Source organism: Ursus arctos, unplaced genomic scaffold (genome assembly GCF_023065955.2).
Source record: "Ursus arctos isolate Adak ecotype North America unplaced genomic scaffold, UrsArc2.0 scaffold_2, whole genome shotgun sequence".
Lineage (NCBI taxonomy): Eukaryota > Metazoa > Chordata > Mammalia > Carnivora > Ursidae > Ursus > Ursus arctos.
The window spans coordinates 81,583,399-81,604,938 of NW_026622874.1; the positions used below are offsets into that span (position 1 = coordinate 81,583,399).

The 21,540-nt window shown below is 41.9% G+C and overlaps 1 protein-coding gene across 1 annotated transcript in view; it reads right to left on the reverse strand.

The window, feature by feature from the left end:
* The window catches only part of DNAH3 (dynein axonemal heavy chain 3), a 168,412-nt gene that overhangs the window by 106,784 nt on the left and 40,088 nt on the right, over positions 1 to 21,540 (reverse strand). The window contains exons 20-27 of the mRNA XM_044390223.3: positions 20,318 to 20,471; positions 19,169 to 19,313; positions 14,394 to 14,605; positions 9,734 to 9,825; positions 5,581 to 5,695; positions 3,347 to 3,463; positions 2,362 to 2,541; positions 803 to 939 (exon numbers count right to left, since the gene is read on the reverse strand). Coding sequence (XP_044246158.1) covers positions 803 to 939; positions 2,362 to 2,541; positions 3,347 to 3,463; positions 5,581 to 5,695; positions 9,734 to 9,825; positions 14,394 to 14,605; positions 19,169 to 19,313; positions 20,318 to 20,471 — 1,152 coding nt within the window. The remainder of the gene's footprint in view (positions 1 to 802; positions 940 to 2,361; positions 2,542 to 3,346; positions 3,464 to 5,580; positions 5,696 to 9,733; positions 9,826 to 14,393; positions 14,606 to 19,168; positions 19,314 to 20,317; positions 20,472 to 21,540) is intronic.

Consider the following 21,540-nt stretch of genomic DNA (forward strand, 5'->3'; position numbering starts at 1 on the left):
GAATCCTACACAAATTTTTGAAAATTTGTGGTGGAAAGCAAGAAACTAACTTTGTCTCCATATAATGGAACACTAAAATTTACTTTTCTTAAAAGCGCATTGGGATCAAACTTACATCCAAATGGCATGGAGTGACCAGCCATGGTGAGCCACACATGGACAGATTATCAGGAATGAGGACCCTCTTTTTTGCAACCAGCCCTCTAAAATGACTGACTTTTATGCAGAAGAACACTGGTTCTTGTGGAAAAAAAGAGTCAAATATTTATAAAAGTACCTACCAGAAACTACAACATTTGATGGCAAAAACATTCAACCGACATTTCTTAAACAGTTTCGACAGCCAAATGCTTTACATGCATTATTTCATTGATCCACACAAACAAAGATATGAGTAAGAGCCACCATTATATTTCTATTTTACAGTGGAGAATCTGAGGCTCAGATAGATTTGCTCAAGGTCTCAAGATTAGTTAAGTGAAAGAGCTGGGACTCAAACCAAGGTCTGTTTAACTCCAAAGTCTAGGCTCTTACTCATGACTATGATATCCCTTCCGTTGGGTATTTGACCATGATGGCTGGCCTAGGTGTGGATTTGGCCCCTACTGATGTCCATTCAACCTCATTCTAAATAATGACTGTGAAGACATCCCCTTCCCCTGAGAGCTGTCTTGTGGAGAATGGAGAACCAGGAAAGACTATGAAATAGGTTGGTAGAAGCCAACTCTCAGGATGAAAAATGTAATTCTACCTATGAATGGGTCAAAAAGTCGACTCCAAACAAAAGAACAGTACCAAATACCTGGGAAAAAATAGTCTCTTCTTCTCCAAGTAATTATTCAGCCCCTTCTGGATGTCCTCCAACAGAAGGTTGGCTTCTTGAAGCTTCTCAGCCATCCGTGGCTGATCTGCAGCCACCAGAACCCTGGTATCCTTCACCTAAGTTGCATCAAAAAAAGTGAGAATCACCATGGGGTTCCCAGATTCTGAGACTGATCACTGTAGTGAGTGTATGACCAGTGCATCAACTACTGACCTCCCTGCCCAGCTAACTTAGCCTCCTAATTCCACAAGGGTGAAGGCTCATACAACATGATCCTATTCCTCTGGATGTGGTTGACTCCCTCCTTCTACAAAAACCTTCCATTTTGTACAACTCCTCGGAATGTCCCTTTGTTAGATGGGAGGCTGCCTGATTTATGAATTGTTTAATAAAGCCAATTTGATCTTCAAAGTTTAAAATCAGCCAATTTGACCTTTACAATCTAAAATCAGTTGAATTTGTGTTACTTAATACTTGCAACCAAAGAATCTGAACCAAAACAGAGTTGGAGGAAGGAGGATATCATGAAAACCGGCTCTACTTGCTGGGCAATATAAATGCCCAATGGAGCAGATAAATTTTGAGATAAATTCTTTACAAGGGAGCCCCAATTGAGCACACTTGACTTCAAAAAGGAAAAAGATATCATCTCTTAATAGATAGTCCTGCTTGCCTTGTACACCCAGTGAACTCATTTGTCAAGGCTTGTTTCTAATGTTGCCCCCTTTGGAGGCCTTTCTTGACGCTCCCAGGCAACTAAATCACTCTCTTGTGTTCTGAAAGCTGTTTGTATATACTTCTACTATAGCTCTCCTGTTTACCTAAGACTCTCTCCTCCCAAGACAGTGAAGTCTATGAAGGCACAAATCATATTCTAGTTTTCTTCAAGTATTTTCTGTTAATTCAATGCTGGGTACCAAATAAACATTTGTTAAACAAGTAACTGAATATGGGGGCGCCTGGTTGGCTCAGTTGTTAAGCGTCTGCCTTTGGCTCAGGGTGTGATCCTGGCGTTCTGGGATCAAGCCCCACATCAGGCTCCTCCGCTGGGAGCCTGCTTCTTCCTCCCCCATTCCCCCAGCTTGTGTTCCCCCTCTCTCTGGCTGTCTGTCTCTCTGTTGAATGAATAAATAAAATCTTAACAGAACAAAACAAAACAAAAAAACAAGTAACTGAATATGGAGGAGAATTTGAATTCTAAAATAATCCTCAATCTATAGACGTTTTACTGCATTATCCTGTGACAAAATCTCTACCTTGTTAGGAATGAGAGCTGAATTATACAGACTGCTAACAGTGGCCTGTAGGAAGGTGGGTTTTCAAAAGGCCTCCATTCTCTGTATTACATATTTCTATGTTCAAATTTTTAGTAACAGTAAGTTTCAAAATTAGAAAAAAATTTATAAAAATATCGAATTTGAAAAAAAATCTAGTCTACTTAAAAATTTCAAGGGACATGGCTATGATGCACCATCAGGAACATCTGTATGGCATCCCACATTCCTGATGGTGAGATGTGCTAGGGAGTAAAAACTTACCGCTTGGGACATGAGTGATTTCCAGTAACTATCCACAGTGGCAAATTTCCTGCCCTCTTCTGGCATCTGGGCTATGATGTCCTCTGAACTGAAGATGGGTTCCAGGTAGAGCCAGGTGGCTTGGCATTTCAACCAGGCATCCAAAATTTCCTGCACACGAACCAGCTTTTCTTCCCACTTCTGTGAATGTAGCATTTGATATCTGAATCATTAACCTGCTGCTCTGCAACACAGGCCCAGCAACTGAACAAATCGGATGGATTTATTCATTCATTTGTTCGTTCCCTTGTTTAACAAATATTCATTGAGTATTTGCCCCCCTACGTTCTGGTCATTGCTCTAGGCAACGTGGATTCAGCAATGAAAGTAACCAACAAGAGTCCTTGCGTCATGTAGTTCTTTTTTTAGAATAATAACAATAACAGCAGCCATAATACTTACTCTTTGACCAGTGATGGGTCTGAGTGCTTTATGTATGTGAAACCAACGAATCCAACAGATTTATGAGGGAGGTATTATTACAAATCTCACTTTACAGATGCAGAAATGGACATACAACAGTTCAAGGAACTTGTTCAAGGTCAAACAACAAGGGGTGAAGCCAGAGTTTGAACCCAGGTAGTCTGGCTCCAGACTCTGTGCCCTTAGCTTATGCCATTTCTATAAACAATGAGCAGAGGAGGCCAAAACCCGTACCCTTGTGCAGTTTACATTCTAGATTACTCTAGCCCATAAAATACTTTCCAAATGTATTTTTATTCAGTGCATTAAAATCATCTCATCTTCTCTTTTGGCAGACTGTTGCAAAGGCTCAGTGTGCCATATGCTTACTTGGATGGTTACTGCTTTCAGTCTTGTGTTATTTATTTTTTCCAATCAGGAAAAACTGAGCTGCTTTGTTAACTGAACTTAAAAGTCTTCTCCCTCCTGCAACAAACCCAGAGCTAATGAGACATCACAAACCCTCAACCTCATTTCCTCTTACCCGGCATTCTGCTTCTATTGGTTTGATGAATGGGGAGCCACACATGGTCTGGGTCTTTATTACGTGATCATCAAGTAACAGCTGAATGTCATCAACTGCACACAAGATGCTTGTATCCTGCAAATAAAGATTTCCTGAGCTGTCAAAACCACAAGACCCCCCACTTTTCATGCTGATCTCCAAAGGCCCCACAGCTCAGATGTCCACCCAAGTGGGGCAGAAATCTGTCTCACAGAGGATGGAATTTCTATTTTTCTTCCTTCAAAGTGTTTTGTTTTGGTTTTTTTTTTTTTTTTTTGAGATTTTATTTATGAGAGAGAGAGTGAGCACACCAGCAGTGGGAGGGGTAAGGGAGAGGAAGAAGCAGGCTCCCTGCTGTGCAGGGAGCCCAACGTGGGGCTGGATCCCAGACCACAGGATCACGGACCTGAGCCAAAGGCAGACACTTAATTGACTGAGCCACCCAGGCCCCCTTCCTTGAAAGTGTTCTTAAAGACATTTATTCTCGACCTTCTTTGCAGAAATCAAATACAGTCCCAGCCCAGACCTGCAACTAGTATATTTTGGGGATGAGATGGTTCAGGGGGAGCATGTTGTTCTATTCCCTTCTCTATGTTCCGACTTCCCTGTCCACTTGCTGGCAAGCTGATCCTCAGGCAGGATAGCTGCTAATCCGACTGTTTGGGCCTTGACCTGTGGTTCCCAAACTGTGCCCCGAGGGCCTTCTGGGCACTGCAGCAAACTCAGCAATTTGCTGTTATTCAAAAATGAAATGCAATTTTTTTCTTTCAATTTATATGTATTTCTTAAAACAGTTGTTGATTGGATACAAATACTTACTAAAGTTGTTTGAACTTAATTACTTCATAAACAAAGCTGTTAGGAATTTCTTTTGGCCCAGGGAGGGGAACTATGAAAAAAGCACTAAGACACTAAAGGCGCCACAAGCAGAAAAAAGTTTGGGACCCTCTGCCCATGCTCTAATGGGGCCATTTTTTGCTAGCAGTTAAGGTTACTGTGCCTTGAAGGTCAGCTCCTATGAACGGCACTCTTTCTCCTGGGCCACCGTGGTGAGCAGGCTGAGAAGAGTCTGCTCCTCTCTGGCAGGTCTGGCCTTTTTGGCTCTGTTTTCACTTCCTTGAAGCCTACATCTGGGTGGTTAAATTTGGGCTAGGATATACTTTCTCATCTACCCTCTACCAGTAGCTCTGCACTGGAAGTTGTGAATCTAGCTCTTAATAAAAATGATACCGTGACTCCCTTTTGCTGTCAACCCTTGTCTATTAGCTGCATCACTCAAAAACTCTTAAGATGGGCCAGGTGCAATCGAGCTGTTCCCAGGTTGCCCAGCTCAACCCCCCACCCCAGCCCAACAGCCTCCAGCAGTATCTAATCCCATCAGGCGGTGTAGCACTGAACTGCTAGCATCCTCAGCTGCCTGGTCCTGCTGAGAGAGGCCCCAGTTCTTCTCCTTTCCATTGGCTCAGCTACAGTTCTTATTCACATGAAATCAGTGCATCCTGACCATTCAAACTAAAGCAGTGGAGAAGTCACAAAAAGATAACATGAAGCCTGGGGGACAGGGAGATCCTCAATCTGCACTTCACATTAGAAAAAACAGGGGTGCCTGAAAAATATATATTTTTTTGTTTTGAGATGTTTTAAGCATTGTTTACCCAGGTATGCTTCTGAAGGACAGGGGTGGGGAAGCCCTCCCTGGGAGATGCTAATTCGACTGTCTTGTTCAGTTCCTTTGCACTGAGAAAGCTTGTGGCTCTGAATCAAAAGGCCTTTCTCATTTAAAAAATGCACCCTTCCTGTGGGGCCTGGAAGGAATGACTGGCACATGAAGGCAGATGGGAGGAAACGATCTAATGCACAGGATAGTGATTACAGACAACAAGACCACATTAAAAACTCCAAAGTTGCTAAGAGACTGATCTTAATCGTTCCCACCACAAAAAAGAAATGATAATTATGTGACATCACAGAGCTGTTAGCTAACACTAGGGTAATGACCATATTGCAATACATAAATGTATCAAATCAACACTTGTACACCTTAAACTTACACAATGTTGCATGTCAATTATATTTCAATAACAATAAATTAAAAAAAAAAAAGTTAGGGATCCTTCCTTCCTGAGCTCTGTTGCAATTCTGAATGACTCCTTTCTGTAAGCTATAATAAATGGGCTGCTCTCAGGGGGTTGGGCAGTGGGGCTGACACTCACAGTGTCCCTGTACTTTACAAAGTTGAACGTCATGTTAACCCAGTCTGACTTCATTTTCTCCAAGTTTTTCTCCAGAGAGTATTCCTTACTGGCAGCTGCACCAATGGGTTCCAGTCTAAAGAGAACACAGCAACAGCAATGTCAACAGGAGGAGGGCAGGGAAAACATGGCAAAGGAGGAATTTTGGTTAACCCTGAAGATAAATTCAAAAGGCCCTTAATTTTACTAAAATGTTTACTAACCAACTCTAAGATGTGCCAGCTAGCTCTGATGTTTTACAGGGTTTCTTACCCTCAGCACTAGCAGCCTGTGGACTATGTTATGGGCTGAATTGTCTCCCCCCTAAAAATCATGTGTTGAAGTCCTAAACCCCAGTATCCTAGAATGTGAGGTTCCCTACTTGAGATGGGGTCTTTAACGAGGTAGTTCAGTTACTGAATAACACAGAGTTGTTGATCACTATATTGTACACCTGAAACTCATATAAAATGGTGTGTTAACAACAGTGGAATTAAAATTTTATTATTTTTTAAATTTTTTATTTAAATTCAATTAGCCATCATTAGTTTCAGATGGAATATTCAATAATTAATCAGTTGCATGTAACACCCAGTGCTCATCACACTGGAATTAAAATTAAAAAAAAAAAAGGTAGTTTAGTTAAAATGAGGTCATTAGCATGGGTCCTAATCCAATATGACTGGTGTCTTTATAAGAAGAGGAGATTAAGATAGACACACACAGACGGAAGACCACGTGAGGATACAGGGAGAAGGTGGCCTTCTGCAAACCAAGAAGAGAGGCCTCAGAAGAAACCAATTCTGCCAACGCCTCAATCTTGAACTTCCAGTCTCCAGGACTAGGAGAAAATAAGTTTCTGTTGTTTAAACCACCCAGTCTATGGCATTTGCTACAGCAGCCCTAGTGAACTAATACAGGGTGGATAATTAATTCTCTGTTAGGATGGGCGCTGTCGTGTCCATCGTGGGGTGTTTGGTAGCATCCCTGGGCTCTACTCACGAGATGCCACTAACAGACTCCCCTTTTCTCACCTCTTGTCAATTGTGGCAACCAAAACTGTCTCCAAATATTGTCAAATGTCTCCTTGGCGGGGGGGGGGATTCCCCAGTTGAGAACTACTTTTTTAAAGCCATTAAAACGAGACCTCTCTTTCCCCATTTTCATTTAGTCCTTACTCCAGAATTATTATTCTGACTACCTATTTGAATCTTAGAACTTCTGCTAATTTACATAATGGCTTTGCTCTACTTCCTGTCCCTTCTTTTTTTTATTATTACATAATCTCTACACCCAATGTGGGGCTTGAACTCACAACCCCAAGATTAAGTCACATGCTCTTCTGACTTCATGAGCCAGCCAGGTACCTCTGTCCCTACCTTTTTAAAAACCACTGCTATTTTCCTGAAATGCTGGGTCCACATCTCTAGCCCCTCTGTTCCACAGAAAGGGGGGAGACAAGTTCCTTTCTTCTTGCTTCCACACAGAGAGATGGGTCCTAAACTCAGGTGTGGCCTGGGAATTGGGAAGAACCGTGAAGCCAAGTTCTTGGAAGGAGAAGCAAGGATTATTCTCTCTGCCTCAGTACTTGTCTTTCATTGCAAGCCCGACTGCAGAAGAGACAAGCTGGTCTTTACATGTAGGTCAGGAAACTGAAGCAAGCAACATGCCCAGAGCCACACTTGCAGCTGGGGAGTGCCGGAACCAGGTCTAGACACCAGTTCCTTTGGCTTCTAATCCAGTGTTTCTTCCACCCCCCACAATGTGCCTATTCCCCTCTCCTTGTAAGAAGGAACAAGAGAATTATTCACATGTGGTCAGCCAAATAGGGCCAACTACACAGAGCTGAGAACCCTCGTGCAGCCTCTTTCAGGGCTGTGGATGAGGCACATTCCAAAGAATGACTAATCAAGACCTCAGCAGCAGGGTCATCATCCTAAATGTGGCCATCTTGGGAGATGACCACAATGAGTGTGCATGTAGGAAATCATTAATAGAGGCAGGTGTCAACCCAGGTGGGTGTGAGACAAGGAGGCTGGCTGTGTGGCCATGACCAAGTCACTTGACAGGCCTTAGGGTCCCCATCTGCATATATTGGGGGTTGTTGGTATAATTAAAATGTTTGCAACATGCTTTGCGACTTATAATTATGCAAATAATTGTACGGGGGAAGGATTAATGAGTTTGGGAGTCCTTGAAGGCCATCAAGGTTGACCTTACCCCAAGGTGCTAAAGAAGGTCATGGACAGTGAGTCACATGTGATAAAGCTGCATTAACTGTGGGATGGTGGGGCACAGGGGATGTCACATCTCACTCACTGGTGGTGGCTGAGAACTTCGATGTTAACTCAGTTCAGGTTATATGTCTTATGTCATAATCCCCACCATAACTCTAATCACCCAGCTACTATTCTTCTTCCCATTTTACAGATAAGGAGACTGAGACACACAGAGGTTAACAACTTAGCCAAGGTGTTACTATGTTTGGGTTTGTCACAGTTGAGCCCACTGGCATGGCAAGTGGCAGACTTGCTGTGTGTTTGCTTGGTTTCTGTCGCTTTAGATGGTTTATTATTTAGACGGTACAAGGTAATGGTTAAGGCTCTGGAGTCAGCCAAGTCTGGGCTCAGGTCTTGGTTCTTTCAGTTTCTACTGTGACCTCTGGCTAGTTACCTAATCACTCGAATCAACTTATTTCCTCATCTGTAAAACAGGAATTATAATGGTAGCTACAACATTAGGTTATGGTGATGGATGAATTGGTTAATGTTTATTAAAGGCGTGGTACAGCGTAAATGTTCAATAGTTGGTATCTCCTAGAACCATCTTAAAGGGGACTAATGTGGCCTTAAGGGGGACAAATGAAATAACTTAGACCTGGTAGAAAGGCATGTGTCTCTAGGTTGCTCCTCGAAGAGAGCCTATAATGGTGGTATTGGGGGGTGGGGAGCATCAGAGCATTCAGGTGGCAGAGAGAATTAGAGGCCTGGGAGCACCTTAGATTAGACCCATTATTCCCATGGGAATGGAGAAGGGATCCCAAACTCTGGCATGCATCAGAATCACCTGGAGAAGCGCTGCCCATTTGATATAAAAGTGAGTCACGTACCTCACTTTTAAGTTTCCAGGAGCCATTATTTTTAAAAAGTAAAAAAAGAAACAGGGGAAATGGATTTTTAATAATTTAACACAGTATATCCAAAATATTATCATTTCAACATGTAAGCAATATTAAAACTTACTAGGTATTTTGCTTTTATTTTTTCCTTAATAAGCCTTTAAAATCCAGCCCCTATTTATAATCCCAGCACCTCTAACACAGAATAGTTTCATTTCAAGGGCTCAGTAGGATTTGTGGCTGGTGGCTCCCGCACTGGACATGCTGACCTGAAAAACTGGTTAAAACACAGATTGCAGGGTGCACGACCAGCATTTCTGATTCAGCAGATTGGGGTGGGGTCTGAGAATGTGCATTTCTAACAAGTTCCCAGGTGATACTGAGGCAGCTGGTCTGGGGCCACTCCCGGAGAAGCGTGTGTATCCAGTTAGACCTGAACCCAGCTGTCTAACAGGGACTCTGGTCCAGGCAATACAGCATCTCCCATCCTCTGCCCTGAAGGATCCATCAGGGTCCTCAGAATATCTGGTCCTGAAAACAGCAATTTGAATAGCACAGATTCCCGCACACAAGACTCTAGGGGCATTTGGAGAAAAGGAGAAGGCAAATGAAGAATGCTCTCACTTGACCGTGTTTCTTGGACTCCTAAGGGCTCAGAGAGCCACTCCTGTTTACTGTTGTTTGTTTAAAAAGAGGAAACTGAAGCCCAGAAAGGTGGAATGGTTTTACCTGAAGTCACTGGGCTTGGAGCTCAGTTTCCAAGCACTTTTTTTTTTTTTTAATTTTCCTTTGAAATAAAATCTCTGACTCAATTTTCTAGTCACAATCCGTCATCCTCTCGGCAACTGAAACTGAGTGCCACCAGTAGCTAGTCACCTGAGGGGGAGGTTACTAAAAACACGTAAGTCACCCTGAACCAGAAGGAGAAAAACAGCCTGACAGGAGGCCAGTCATATCCTGTAGGAAGTCAGACACTTTGACTGAGAAGCTTCCTGAAGGGGGGAGGAGGAGTCTTACTTGTCAATGAGTTTGCTGAACCCATATTCCAGCATATTTGAGAGGCAAGTTGTTTCTGTGGGCTTTATTTCAGAGCCAACAATCTCACTGATCTGCAGAAGAAAGAGGAAAACAAATGCATGTTGTCCAAGGTAGCACTAGCCAGTAGATTTTCCATAATGACGGAAATGTTCTAGTCTGGGCTGTTCCTTATAGTAGCCACCGGTCGCATTTGGCCATCGAGCCCTGGAAATGTGCCCAGTGTGACTGAGGAACTGATTTTTAATTTTTATTTCATTTTACTTAAATTTAAATAGCTGTGTATAGCTAGTGGGTATTGAATTGGATGGTGCAGGTCTAAAAATGTGGGAGGCAGCCTTGGGCCCACACTGCATTCTATCTGGTTTACTGGGGATCACTGCCCACCAGCACTCGCCTAGTACTGACCTGTGAGCATCCTAGGGGGTGGAACAAGATCTGGTTTGTTTTTGTGCTCCCAGAGCCTAGTGCAAAGCCTGGTCTATGACAGAAGCTGCAGTAAGTGTTTGCTGAGTAAAAGGAGAAAGTCATGAGTACATGGGACAGGCAGACACCCCAATTCTATGACCTGAGGATGTTAGGAAGGGAGGAAAAGAAACCCCCTCTATCTAAATATCTTCCTTTCCACCCCAACATGCTAACTTGTTGGACTGGTTAGCACTCGTTCTACCCATTCCTTTGGTGTAAATGCTACCCCAAGCTTGTCTTTCAAGTGAAAATATCCCTGAAGGAGGTCTCACGTGAAGCCTCTGATGGCTTTGATCACTTTTCTCAAGGACTGAGAGATCTGGGGAGGATGAGGGTTCCATGCACTCAGGAGGAGTAGGAGGACCTGAGGGAGAATGAGGCCCTAGGAGAAACCTCACCTACTGCTCAGTGTTGTCTCTGTCCAGCCCCAGGAGGATGACGGGATGTCCGAGAGGGAAGGAATATGAGAGCTGGGGCCTGCTCTGTCTTATTTAGCCATGTGTCCCTGAGGCCTGGCATTCAGTAGGCATCAATAAGTATTTACAGAGTGACAGCATGAGTGAACCAGATAATTCAAACGGCTTATCAAACAGTGCCTGAGGACACCTGGAGGACCGCTAAGATAATGGAAATCACAGAAGTAATTAGCATTTTTGGAGGGCTTACTAGGAAGTAGGCAGTGTTTTAAGAACTTTATGCACTTACTTCATTCCCCCAATATGATGAGGAAGATACTAATGTATTATTATTCCTGTTTTACATATTAGGAAACTGAGACAAAGAAAATAAGTATCCTATCCAAGACCACCCAGCTAATAAATGGCAGAATTGGGACTTGGACCCAGTTCTGCCTAAAAAGCTTTTCTCCATCACATCTAGTGAGTCTCTCAGGTTGTCTATGTACAGTTGTGAAGGTTATACACTGCATAACTCTAAAAAGTACAATTTACACTGTAGTTCACACAAACTGCATTCCCCAGAGTTGTGGAGTGCACAGCCTACACAACTGTTCCTGGTGACCCTGGGCTTTGATTTATTCTCTAATACCAAAGTACAGCTTAGAACACATTCTCTCTCTAGGATTAAGTGACAGAACTATGTAAAGCACTTGGCATAGTACTTGGCCCATAGGAAAGAATCAGAGATTGGTAGTTTTGTGTTTTTTAATTGCTTTTGTTAATTACAGAGACTAACAAAGCATCTGGTTTTCTAATTCTAAGAGCCTACAGCTGCCCTGTCCCATATGGAGCCACCAACTTATTGTGGCTATTGAGAACCTGGAATGTGACTAGCCCAAACTGAGATGTGCTCTAAGTGTAAAAACATACCACATTTCAAGGACTTAGTATGAAAAATGTAATGTGACAGATCATATTAACATTTTCACATTGATTAGCTATTGAATAATAATATTTTGAATATGTTTGGTTAAATAAAATATATTCATAAAATTTATTTCACCTGTTTGTAGCTTTTTTTTTTTTAAAGATTTTATTTATTTATTTGACAGAGAGAGAGACAGGCAGAGAGAGAGGGAACACAAGCAGGGGGAGTGGGAGAGGAAGAAGCAGGCTCATAGCGGAGGAGCCTGATGTGGGGCTTGATCCCATAACGCTGGGATCACGCCCTGAGCTGAAGGCAGACGCTTAACCGCTGTGCCACCCAGGAGCCCCTGTAGCTTTTTTTTAAAATGTGGCTACAAGAACTTTAAAATTAGACATATGGCTCGTATTATTTTCATTGGGCAGCACTGTCCTAGAGAGCCAGCTTTGGTACACATCAGTATGGTTTCCTCTTAAGGTCAAACGTCACCCTGTTCCATCTTGTTTTAAGCCACAGTTAGCAACCTCTTTGCTGATATCTGTGCCCCAGACCAAGGGACTAGCCCTTCCTGCTTAAGTTCTGGGAAATGGTCAGAAACCACAGCACAGCCGCCCCACACCCCACGTTCCCCAGAAGATCCACCCTGTAGCCTTAAGAGCTAGAGGTGGTTTAACCCTCAGAGTCCCCTGCCAGGGCCAGAACCCGTGCAAATGGATCTCCTGAGTTAGGCATTAGGGCAGAGAATGGCTTCCCCAGGCTGGCAGCTATCACTGGGGTGGCTTGTGGTTTGACCTACAGTGCAGGCAGGAAGGGGCTCTGAGTGGGGGCAGCTCTGTGGGTCTCTGATGACCTCTCTCCTCTCTAAGCTCACTGTTAACTGTTCAGGCCACTGAGTTTCCACTTTAGGGGCTCATTACTCAGGAGTAACCATCCTGGAGCTATACTCTACTCTTATCTATGGCGTACTATCCCCTCCCCCCCTTTTTTTTTTAAGATTTTATTTATTTATTTGACAGAGAGAGATAGCCACCGAGAGAGGGAACACAGCAGGGGGAGTGGGAGAGGAAGAAGCAGGCTCCCAGCAGAAGAGCCTGATGTGGAGCTCGATCCCACAACACCGGGATCACGGCCTGAGCCGAAGGCAGACGCTTAACGACTGAGCCACCCAGGCGCCCCCGTACTATCCCCTTTAACCTAATATTTCTTGTCCCATTTCCCCCCAGTCAAACACACCTAGATTCCAATTCCCTCTCTCACCACTTACTAGCCACGTGACAACTTACTTACTCTAAGCCTCAGTTTTCTTATAATCTGTGACATGGACACAATGATAGCTCCTGCTTCAAAAGGCTGTTGGGAATCCACACAAAGTATACAACACAGGACCTAGTTCATAGTTGGTATTCAATATGTTCGAGCTATTACTATTATTGCTCTTTTAATTCTAAAGAATTTTTCCAATCTGTCCATCTGAGTGATCTGTAAATAAGAATTATGAATGTCTAGGAATAGTTGGGATTTTTCAAGTGCCCACACGTGAATCATCATCACGGGGAAAGCACCAGGGAGAAGAGACTGCCTTCCGAGTCTCTGGGAGGGTGTTTAAATGTGTCACTGACAAAGGCACTTTCTATAGTGTCATCTCATCGAGAGACCTTGCACTACCAAAGGCCACTTGTCTATCCAACCTCCCCAGCCCTCCAAATGGGTCAAAGCTCTAGTCGGGCTTGGTCCATGGGGAGAGGCACCCTGTGAGCACCTATAAGTGGGGGCAGCTAACCCAGTGCAGACCCCTCTGCTGGGGTAATGCAAGACCAGAAGTCTACTCAGATGACCTCTCCCCTGCCCTCCTTTACACCCTTTACTTAGGTGTTGAGTTTCAAGGCTTTCTGGGAAATTAAAAGCAGTTTTTCTCACAGAAAACTCCAGAATCCCTCACGTATCAAGATCTCTGTATTCCCAGAGAGATCAAAATGCTCCTAGCTCAGACTTCATTCTCTGAAAGGTAATGGGTGTGCTCTCAGATTGGGTCCTTCCAGAGACTTGTCCTCAGTCTTGTGCATGGTTCCCAGAGAGGGATTCCAGGCCAAGTCATAGAGAAATCTGCCTACAGGGAGCCAGTCTCATCTCTACCTCCACACAGAGCAACTCCTCGGTAGAGGACGTTTCAAGGCCATCGCTAGCCCTTGAATGTGATGATTATTTTAGAAACACAGTGAGTTTTCTTTTTTCTGCACAGTGTTCACACCGCACTTATCACCCTCACACTTGGTTGCTTATAAAAGTCCCAACTATTTTTAGGGAGAATATTTATTATTCTCCTTTATAGACTCAAAGGGCTGAAAGAAGAGTGAAATGTTATTTCTGAACATAGCCTGTTGGATAGTGAGGCTCTACAGTATAGTCAGCCCAAGCAGAAATCATCTGGCATTGTCAGGAGGCCCCCAGGAAAGGTGTGGCTTTCTTTTTTGTCTGTCCTAGGTCAATAGACAAATCAAGGTCCCTTGCACTGTAATTCAATGCCCTTATCACCCTTTAGGACCCCGAGCAGCCATTTGCTTAGGCAGGCAGATAAGGAGGGACTTTGTGGCTGCTGGCTGAAGCAATACTCAACCATCAGCAATGGGGTCCCCAAAGAAAAGGGTCAACCTGTTCATGTGAAGAGGCAGGCAATTCACCCCCTATTCTGCCTGTTTCCTGCCCTCCCTCCCATTACTGCCCCTTTAGCCTCAAGTAGATTCTCCCTTTCAGAAAGAAGCTTGACCCAGAATTGGTTCCTGCCTTCCAAAGGGCTAGCAGGACCAGGTATAGATTGGGTATGGGTTGGGCTAGGTAGGGGAGTGCCAGGGACCTGTTGCCAGTGCCGATCCTTCATTCCTGGATTGCAGGAGATGCTGAGGATAGGGATGTGCTGCTTGAATTTCTCAATCTTGACTTTCACATTCTCTGCTAACCGCCTGGGTGCAGGTACATCAGCTAGGGTCTTGGTCAATTTATATATCGTTCTCCACATGTTCCCTATTTCCTCTGCGATCTCCTCAGCATTCAGCAAAAAGAGGGGTCCTGAAATAGAAAACATGGGATGAGGGAAGGATCAGAACACCAAGCGGATGTTAGTCATGTGCACCTTTAACTTCCTGAAGTTAGAATGGTGTCTGTGGTATAGATGTTGGAATAGGCACAGGCTTTGGAGTTGGGTCTGGATCTGAAACCTCCCCTTAGCCGATGAAACCCTGGGGGTATTTTCCTGAACCTTTCTAAGCCTCAACAGTATCACCTATGATACAGGGGTAATTATGGACACCCTGGCAGGTGATCATGACCACTAAGTGAGCTAAGTGGCTGTTGAACACAATGCCTGGCATGTAATGCAAGTGCGGGGGAATCGATTGTTAGCGGTGGTTGCAGATGCTATTACAGAGGCAGGAAAGGTACTCCACAAACACTGTGGAATATTGACAAGTGGGGGATGGGGGAGTTCGTACAACTCTGGCAATTTTTATCTAAGCTTGAAATTATCTTAAGATTTAAAAAAAAAAAAAAACAAAGAATGACCCCTCATTTTTTAAGAAGCACTCCAAAATATTAATTTCCTTCTCCTCCTTTTCTTCATAGGGATCTTCTAGTATTTGGGTTTCATATTCAGTCGAAATCCTTCCATGATGCTGCTTTCTTCCCCTTGGACATTTCAAATCGGTATTAACTCTTGCATCATGATGTTGCAAATTTATTCAGAAACACTTTTCTTTCATGGCTACTGAGACTAAATAAAGCCTTGTTAATTTTACATGCTTCATCAGCCTCACATTTTGAGGTGAGTAATCAAAAATTAAGACTTTTTGAAAAGAAGTAGTGTAGTGTTCAGGCAATATATAAAAATAATCATACATCATGTCCAATTGGGGTTTTTCATGGGAATGCAGGGCTGGTTTAATATTTGAAAAATCAAACAATGTAATGCATTATATTAACAGTCTAGAAAAGAAAATCACGTGATAATATCAATTGATGTGGAAACAACATTTGACAAAATTCAGTATCTTTTCATGATAAAAACCTCTAAACCAGCTAGGAATAGAAAGGAGCTTACTCAGCTTGATAAAGGGCATCTATGAAAAACCTGTACTACCATAATACTCTTGTATACTGGAAATATGCACAGCTTTTTACACATCAATCATACTATAATAAAGTGCTTTTAAAAAAACAAAACCAAAAAAAACTAATCCCTAATACTTAATGGTAAAAGATGGAATACTTTTTCCCTAAGCTCAGGAACAAGGCAAGGATGTTCACTCTCATAACTCCTAATCAAAATCATACTTAAAGCCCAAGACAATACAATGAGGCACGAGAAAGAAATAGGCATAGAGATTGGAAAAGAAGAAATAAAATGTCTTAGTTTTCCAGATGTCATGACTGTTTATGTAGATGATCCAAAAAATCTAAAGAATAGCAATAACTGGGGCGCCTGGGTGGCTCAGTCGGTTGAGTGTCAGACTCTTGATTTCAGCTCAGGTCATGACCTTGGGGTCATGGGATTGAGCCCTGCACTGGGCTCTGCTCTCAGTAGAGAGTCTGCTCAAGGATTCTCTCTCCCCCCCCACTTCCCCTCCCCCTACTCACATGTGTGCATGCTATCTCAAATAAATAAATAAATAAATCTTTTAAAAAAATAAATAACAGCAATAAAATCTTTGCAAGACAGCAAAAACACTGTAACAGAAATGGGAAGATCTCTGATGGGTCCATTAGTAGACTGGACACAGCTGAGGAAAGAATCTTTGAGCTTGAGGATATATCGTTAGAAACTTCCAAAATCAAAAAGAAGAAAAAAAGATGGGGAAAAAATGGAACAGAATGGCTAAGAACTGTGGGATAACTACAAAATGTGTAACACACAGGTAATGGAAATACCAGAAGGAGAATAAATAGAAAGGAACAGAGAAAATATTTGAAGCAATGACTGAGAATTTCTCCCAAATTAATGTCAGGTACCAAGCCACAGATCCAGTATAAATGCCAAAACCCACATCTAGACATATTATATTCAAACCACAGAATATCAAAGTTAAAAAAAAATTGAAAAAAGCTGGGCGGGGAAGACCACCATACCTTTAGAAGAGCAAAGATAAGCTTTACATTCCCCTTCTCCTCAGAAACCACACAAACAAGAAGAGAGTGGAATGAAATTAAAGTATTGAGAGAAAAAACACACCAACCTTAAAATTCTCTATCCTGAGAAATCACCCTTCTAAAGTGAAGGAGCATCAAATATTTCTCAGACAAATTGAGGGAATTTGTTTCCAGTAGACCTACCTTGCAAGAAATGTTAAAAGAAGTTCTTGAAAGAAGGAAAAGGATTTGTCAGAAACTCAGACTTAGGTAAAGAAAGGAAGAGCATTAGAGAAGGAATAAGTGAAGGTAAAATAAATACTTTTATTTTTCTTATTCTTAGCTGATCTAACAGTAACAGTTTGTCCAAAATAATAATAGCAAAAATATATTTGATGATTACGGTTTATATACAGATGAAATGAATAACAGAAACGACACAACAGATGGAAGGGAGGAATTAGGGATACTTAACTATTACAAGACATTTTTGAAGTAAAGTTATATATAAACCTTAAATACAGCCCAGCAATCTACTCCTGGGCATTTACCCCCAAGGAATGAAAACTTAATGTCAACATGAAAACTCATGCATGAATGTTTACAGCAGCTGTATTCATAACAGCCTGAAACTGGAAACAGCCCAAAAATCCACCAATGGGTAATGGGTAGACAAAGTGGTATATGGATGCATGTATTGGATCCATGCAATGGAATACTACCCAGGATCAAAGGGAAGGACCTATGGTTATAACCCGTAACTTGGATGAATCTCAAAGTAGTATGCTGTGTGAAACAAGCACTCTCAAAAGGTTACACACTGGATCATTCCACTTATATAACAATCTCAAAAGAGGAAACCATGGTAACGATGAAGAGCTCAACAATGCCAGATTTTCTGGCTGGGGGTAGAGTGTGACTACAGTGGGCAGTACAAGAAATTTTATTGAAGTGATGAAACTTCCGCTTTCTGATTGTGGTGAATCTATATATGTGTGAACGTTTATAGAACTATATGCCAAGAATATCCTTTTTGCTGTGTATGAATTTAACATTAAAAAATTAAATGCAAAAAATTTTTCATACAATATCTCTCCCTAATAAAAAGACTTGGTAAGCTATAAATATTTCCCTAAAACCATAAAAATTTATATCTCAAACCAACAAAAAGCATCATGTTTAAAGGTGACACTCTGCAAGAGCTCCCATTAAAATCAGGAGTAAGATGAGAGTGCCCATTATTACCACTGTTTGTTTTGGAAGTGCCAGTCAACACAGAACAGTGAATTAAAAAAGGGTATACAAATAAATAAATAAATAAGGTAAAATATAATTGTATAGATACAACTGATTACTTGGAAAAACGAACACCAGTGAAAATGAAAATTTTTTAAATAAAAAATACCAATTTAAAAATTAAATCAGCAAAACATAAAAATAAAAATTAATCGACAAAAACAGTTTTCGAAGCTATTATTCCCAGGTTTGTGAAGGGTGTGAAGAATGGGTACTTTAAGTACTGCTAGAAGGGTAATAAATTAAAACATAACCTTTCTGGAAGATAGTAACAACAACAAAAAAAGCGGTTTTTAAAATCCTAATAATTTTCATCACATGACCTTTGATCTAGCCATTTCACTTTCAGGAATTTATCCTAAGAAAATGATCATAATTGCATCCATTAAAATGGCGACAAAGATGTTCATCACAGTTGTGCTTATAACACTGAAGGGCTAGAAGCAAACTCCAAGTTCAGCTCTAAGGGTCTCAGGAATTTGTCCTCTGCTCATATACACTCTCCCCAGGTGACATCATTCATGGCTTTTAATTGTAATCTACATTCAGTTATTCCCCAATATAAGTCACCCTCCCAAACATATAACTTAACTTCAGGCTGATATACTCAGCTGCTAATCCATATTCTCATTTGGGTGTTTGCAGACACCTTGAACTTGGTATATTCAAGCTGATAGGTCTCTTTTCCCAATAAATTTGTCACTTCTCTTGCTCAGTGATGGCAATATCCACCAAATCGCCTGGGCCAATAATCTGGAAGTTACCCTAGGTTCTTCCCTCTCCCTCCCTGACCCCTGCCCCATATCAGATCAGTCATTAAGTCCTGTTGACTCTATCTCCTCCATTTATCTCTAGCCTCCAGGACCTACAGAAAAAAGAGTCGTTTTCAGATGTCTGTGGCACTCTGGCCTTTCTTGAAGCAGCACAGTGGTGGACTTGCTATCTTATTCTTCCCCTCTGTGCCTCTGCAATCCATGGCTCTGGGTGGCTGCCTCTTCTATTTTATCCTGGCAACAGGTCTGGCTCTTCAATCCCCACTTCCCATCATTGTCACACCAGAAAAATGTGACTGTGTGGCTGTGTTAATCCAGAGTATAAGAATATGATAAAAAATCTAGCTTAAATCTGAAGTCCAAATCCTATTCTAGAACTGGCTGGGTTGGATCCACTACCTCATCAGCTACCATGTCCCAGCAGACTGAGCCCAGAGCATACCGTTCATCCACTCCTCTGACTTGATGCTAAACTCGTATGTTGTCAGCCACAGCTGCTCATAAGGCACTTTGTGGGTCATCAAGACTTGCAGGAGAGGGAAGGTACTCTTCTCCTTTTCCAACAGTTCCTCCTCCTTATTGATCAACTGCAGGGTAAAAGGGGATGCTGTTTATTGGGTGGGTGGTTTTCTGAACCCTAGAAGGCATGATGGCAAATTCCTCAGCACTTTGAAAACCAAGTTGAGGAAGATGCTCATTCATCTAGAGAGAGAGAGAGGAAAGTAAGACATGGACTCGAGTAAGAAAGTCCCTCTGCTACCTCTGAGGGTTGTGACAGCTAAGATCTAGCTGGATGAACCTCTAGGATAATTTGCTACTTGCTCCATCATCTTTGATCCTACTCTACCATATCCGTATCCCCATTTTCACAATTTTCATATGTACTTTAGCTGTTTACATGATGCTGCCCCTTCTTATGCTGACTTGCATAAGATAAGAACTTTAATGGTTAGGGCGCCTGAGTTGCTCAGTCGGTTAACTGTCTGCCTTAGGCTCAGATCATGATCCCAGGGTCCTGGGATTGAGTCCCGCATCAGGCTCCCTGCTCAGCAGGAAGCCTGCTTCTTCCTCTACCTCTGCTCCTCCCCTCCCTGCTCATGCTCTCTCACTCACTCTCTTTCTCAAATAAATAAAATCTTAAAAAAAAAAAAAAGAACTTTAATGGTTAAAGAACTTACAAGTTGACCTCAGGGCAATTTACTTAGCTTCACCAAGCCTTAGTTCTCTTATTTTAAATAGAGATAAATGGAGACAATAACAGTACCTAGCCAAAGGTTTGTTATGGGTATTAAGTGACATATTGCATAAGAAGCCCTTTGTACATTGTTGAGCACATAAAAATACACAATCTACGTGAGCAATTATTCTACTGTAATTTCTTCTTTGTGTCCTCAATGACTAACAAAAAAGCTGGTATAATGTAGGGTTGTAGGAAAAGGTAGTTGAAAGGACCATTGAAAAAACTGGTCAATTCACCAATCAATACTATCCACCTGACACGTGACGTTAGGAAAACACAAAATCAAGAAGCAGAACCAACAGGGAAGGACAATCATTTAAGTCTCCAACCCCAGACCCCAAGACCCCAAACCTCAAATTCCATCAGTGCTTGATCTAGGTTCTTTGAAAGCTCATTAAGCTTTTCAACATTGTTCTTCATTTCTTCTGTGCTCATCACTTCACGTTTCCTAAACCCTTCCAGTTCCTTGTTGTAGCTTTCAAGCTTCGTCTCAAATTCTGAGCACCTAAAAGCAAAGGACAGCCCAATCACATTTGGACTTTTCACTTTTGATATTCAGATTATGAGCAATTGCTCACCCATGTTCAAGCCTGGGGAGAAGCTGATCTTCTGATGCATCATATACATGTATGTATGTATGTATGTGTGTGTGTGTGTGTGTGTGTGTATCTATATCTATATCTATCTATGTATCTATCTATATATATCTTAAAATCCTACCTCCCAGAGATGTCTGCTGTGACCCTATTGGCAGTTAAACATTTCCAGATGTTTACCTGTATGGGTAAATATATACGTGTGCATATATATGAAATCAATGTAATACCTATCCTATACACACATATAAAATGTATATATATACATATTATTCAGTCATCCTTTAGATATTTATTATTAAGGGCTTGATACATTCCAAGGACTGCTCTAGGCATCAGGGATACATTTTTGATATACACTATTAAGCTCCCTATCCTCGTGGAGGTTGTATTTCAGTTTGGGGAGACCTAGATAAGAAACACATGGATTGATGGATGGGTAGGTGGGTGGACAGATGGATGGATAAATTCACACACAGATAAAGATAAAATGAGGGGCGCCTGGGTGGTGCAGTCGTTAAGCGTCTGCCTTCAGCTCAGGGTGTGATCCCGGCGTTATGGGATCGAGCCCCACATCAGGCTCCTCCACTATGAGCCTGCTTCTTCCTCTCCCACTCCCCCTGCTTGTGTTCCCTCTCTCGCTGGCTTTTTCTGTCAAATAAATAAAATCTTAAAAAAAAAAGATAAAATGAGATATTTCTGATAGGCATAAATGCTCTGAAGAAAATAAAACAGGGCAGAGGGCCTAATGGATGGAAGTAGGGGGCTACTTTAGCTAGAATGATCAGGGAAGACCTTTTAGCAACAAAGCAAGTCACACAGTTACTTCTCCCCTTTTCTAACAGGGTAGACTATATAGTGTTAAGTTATAATTACTTAGCACATTATAGTTTCTGAAGTACTTTCATGTCCATAATATATATACATATATGTATATATATATTTCATACAATAATACAGTCATTAGTAAACAGTAGG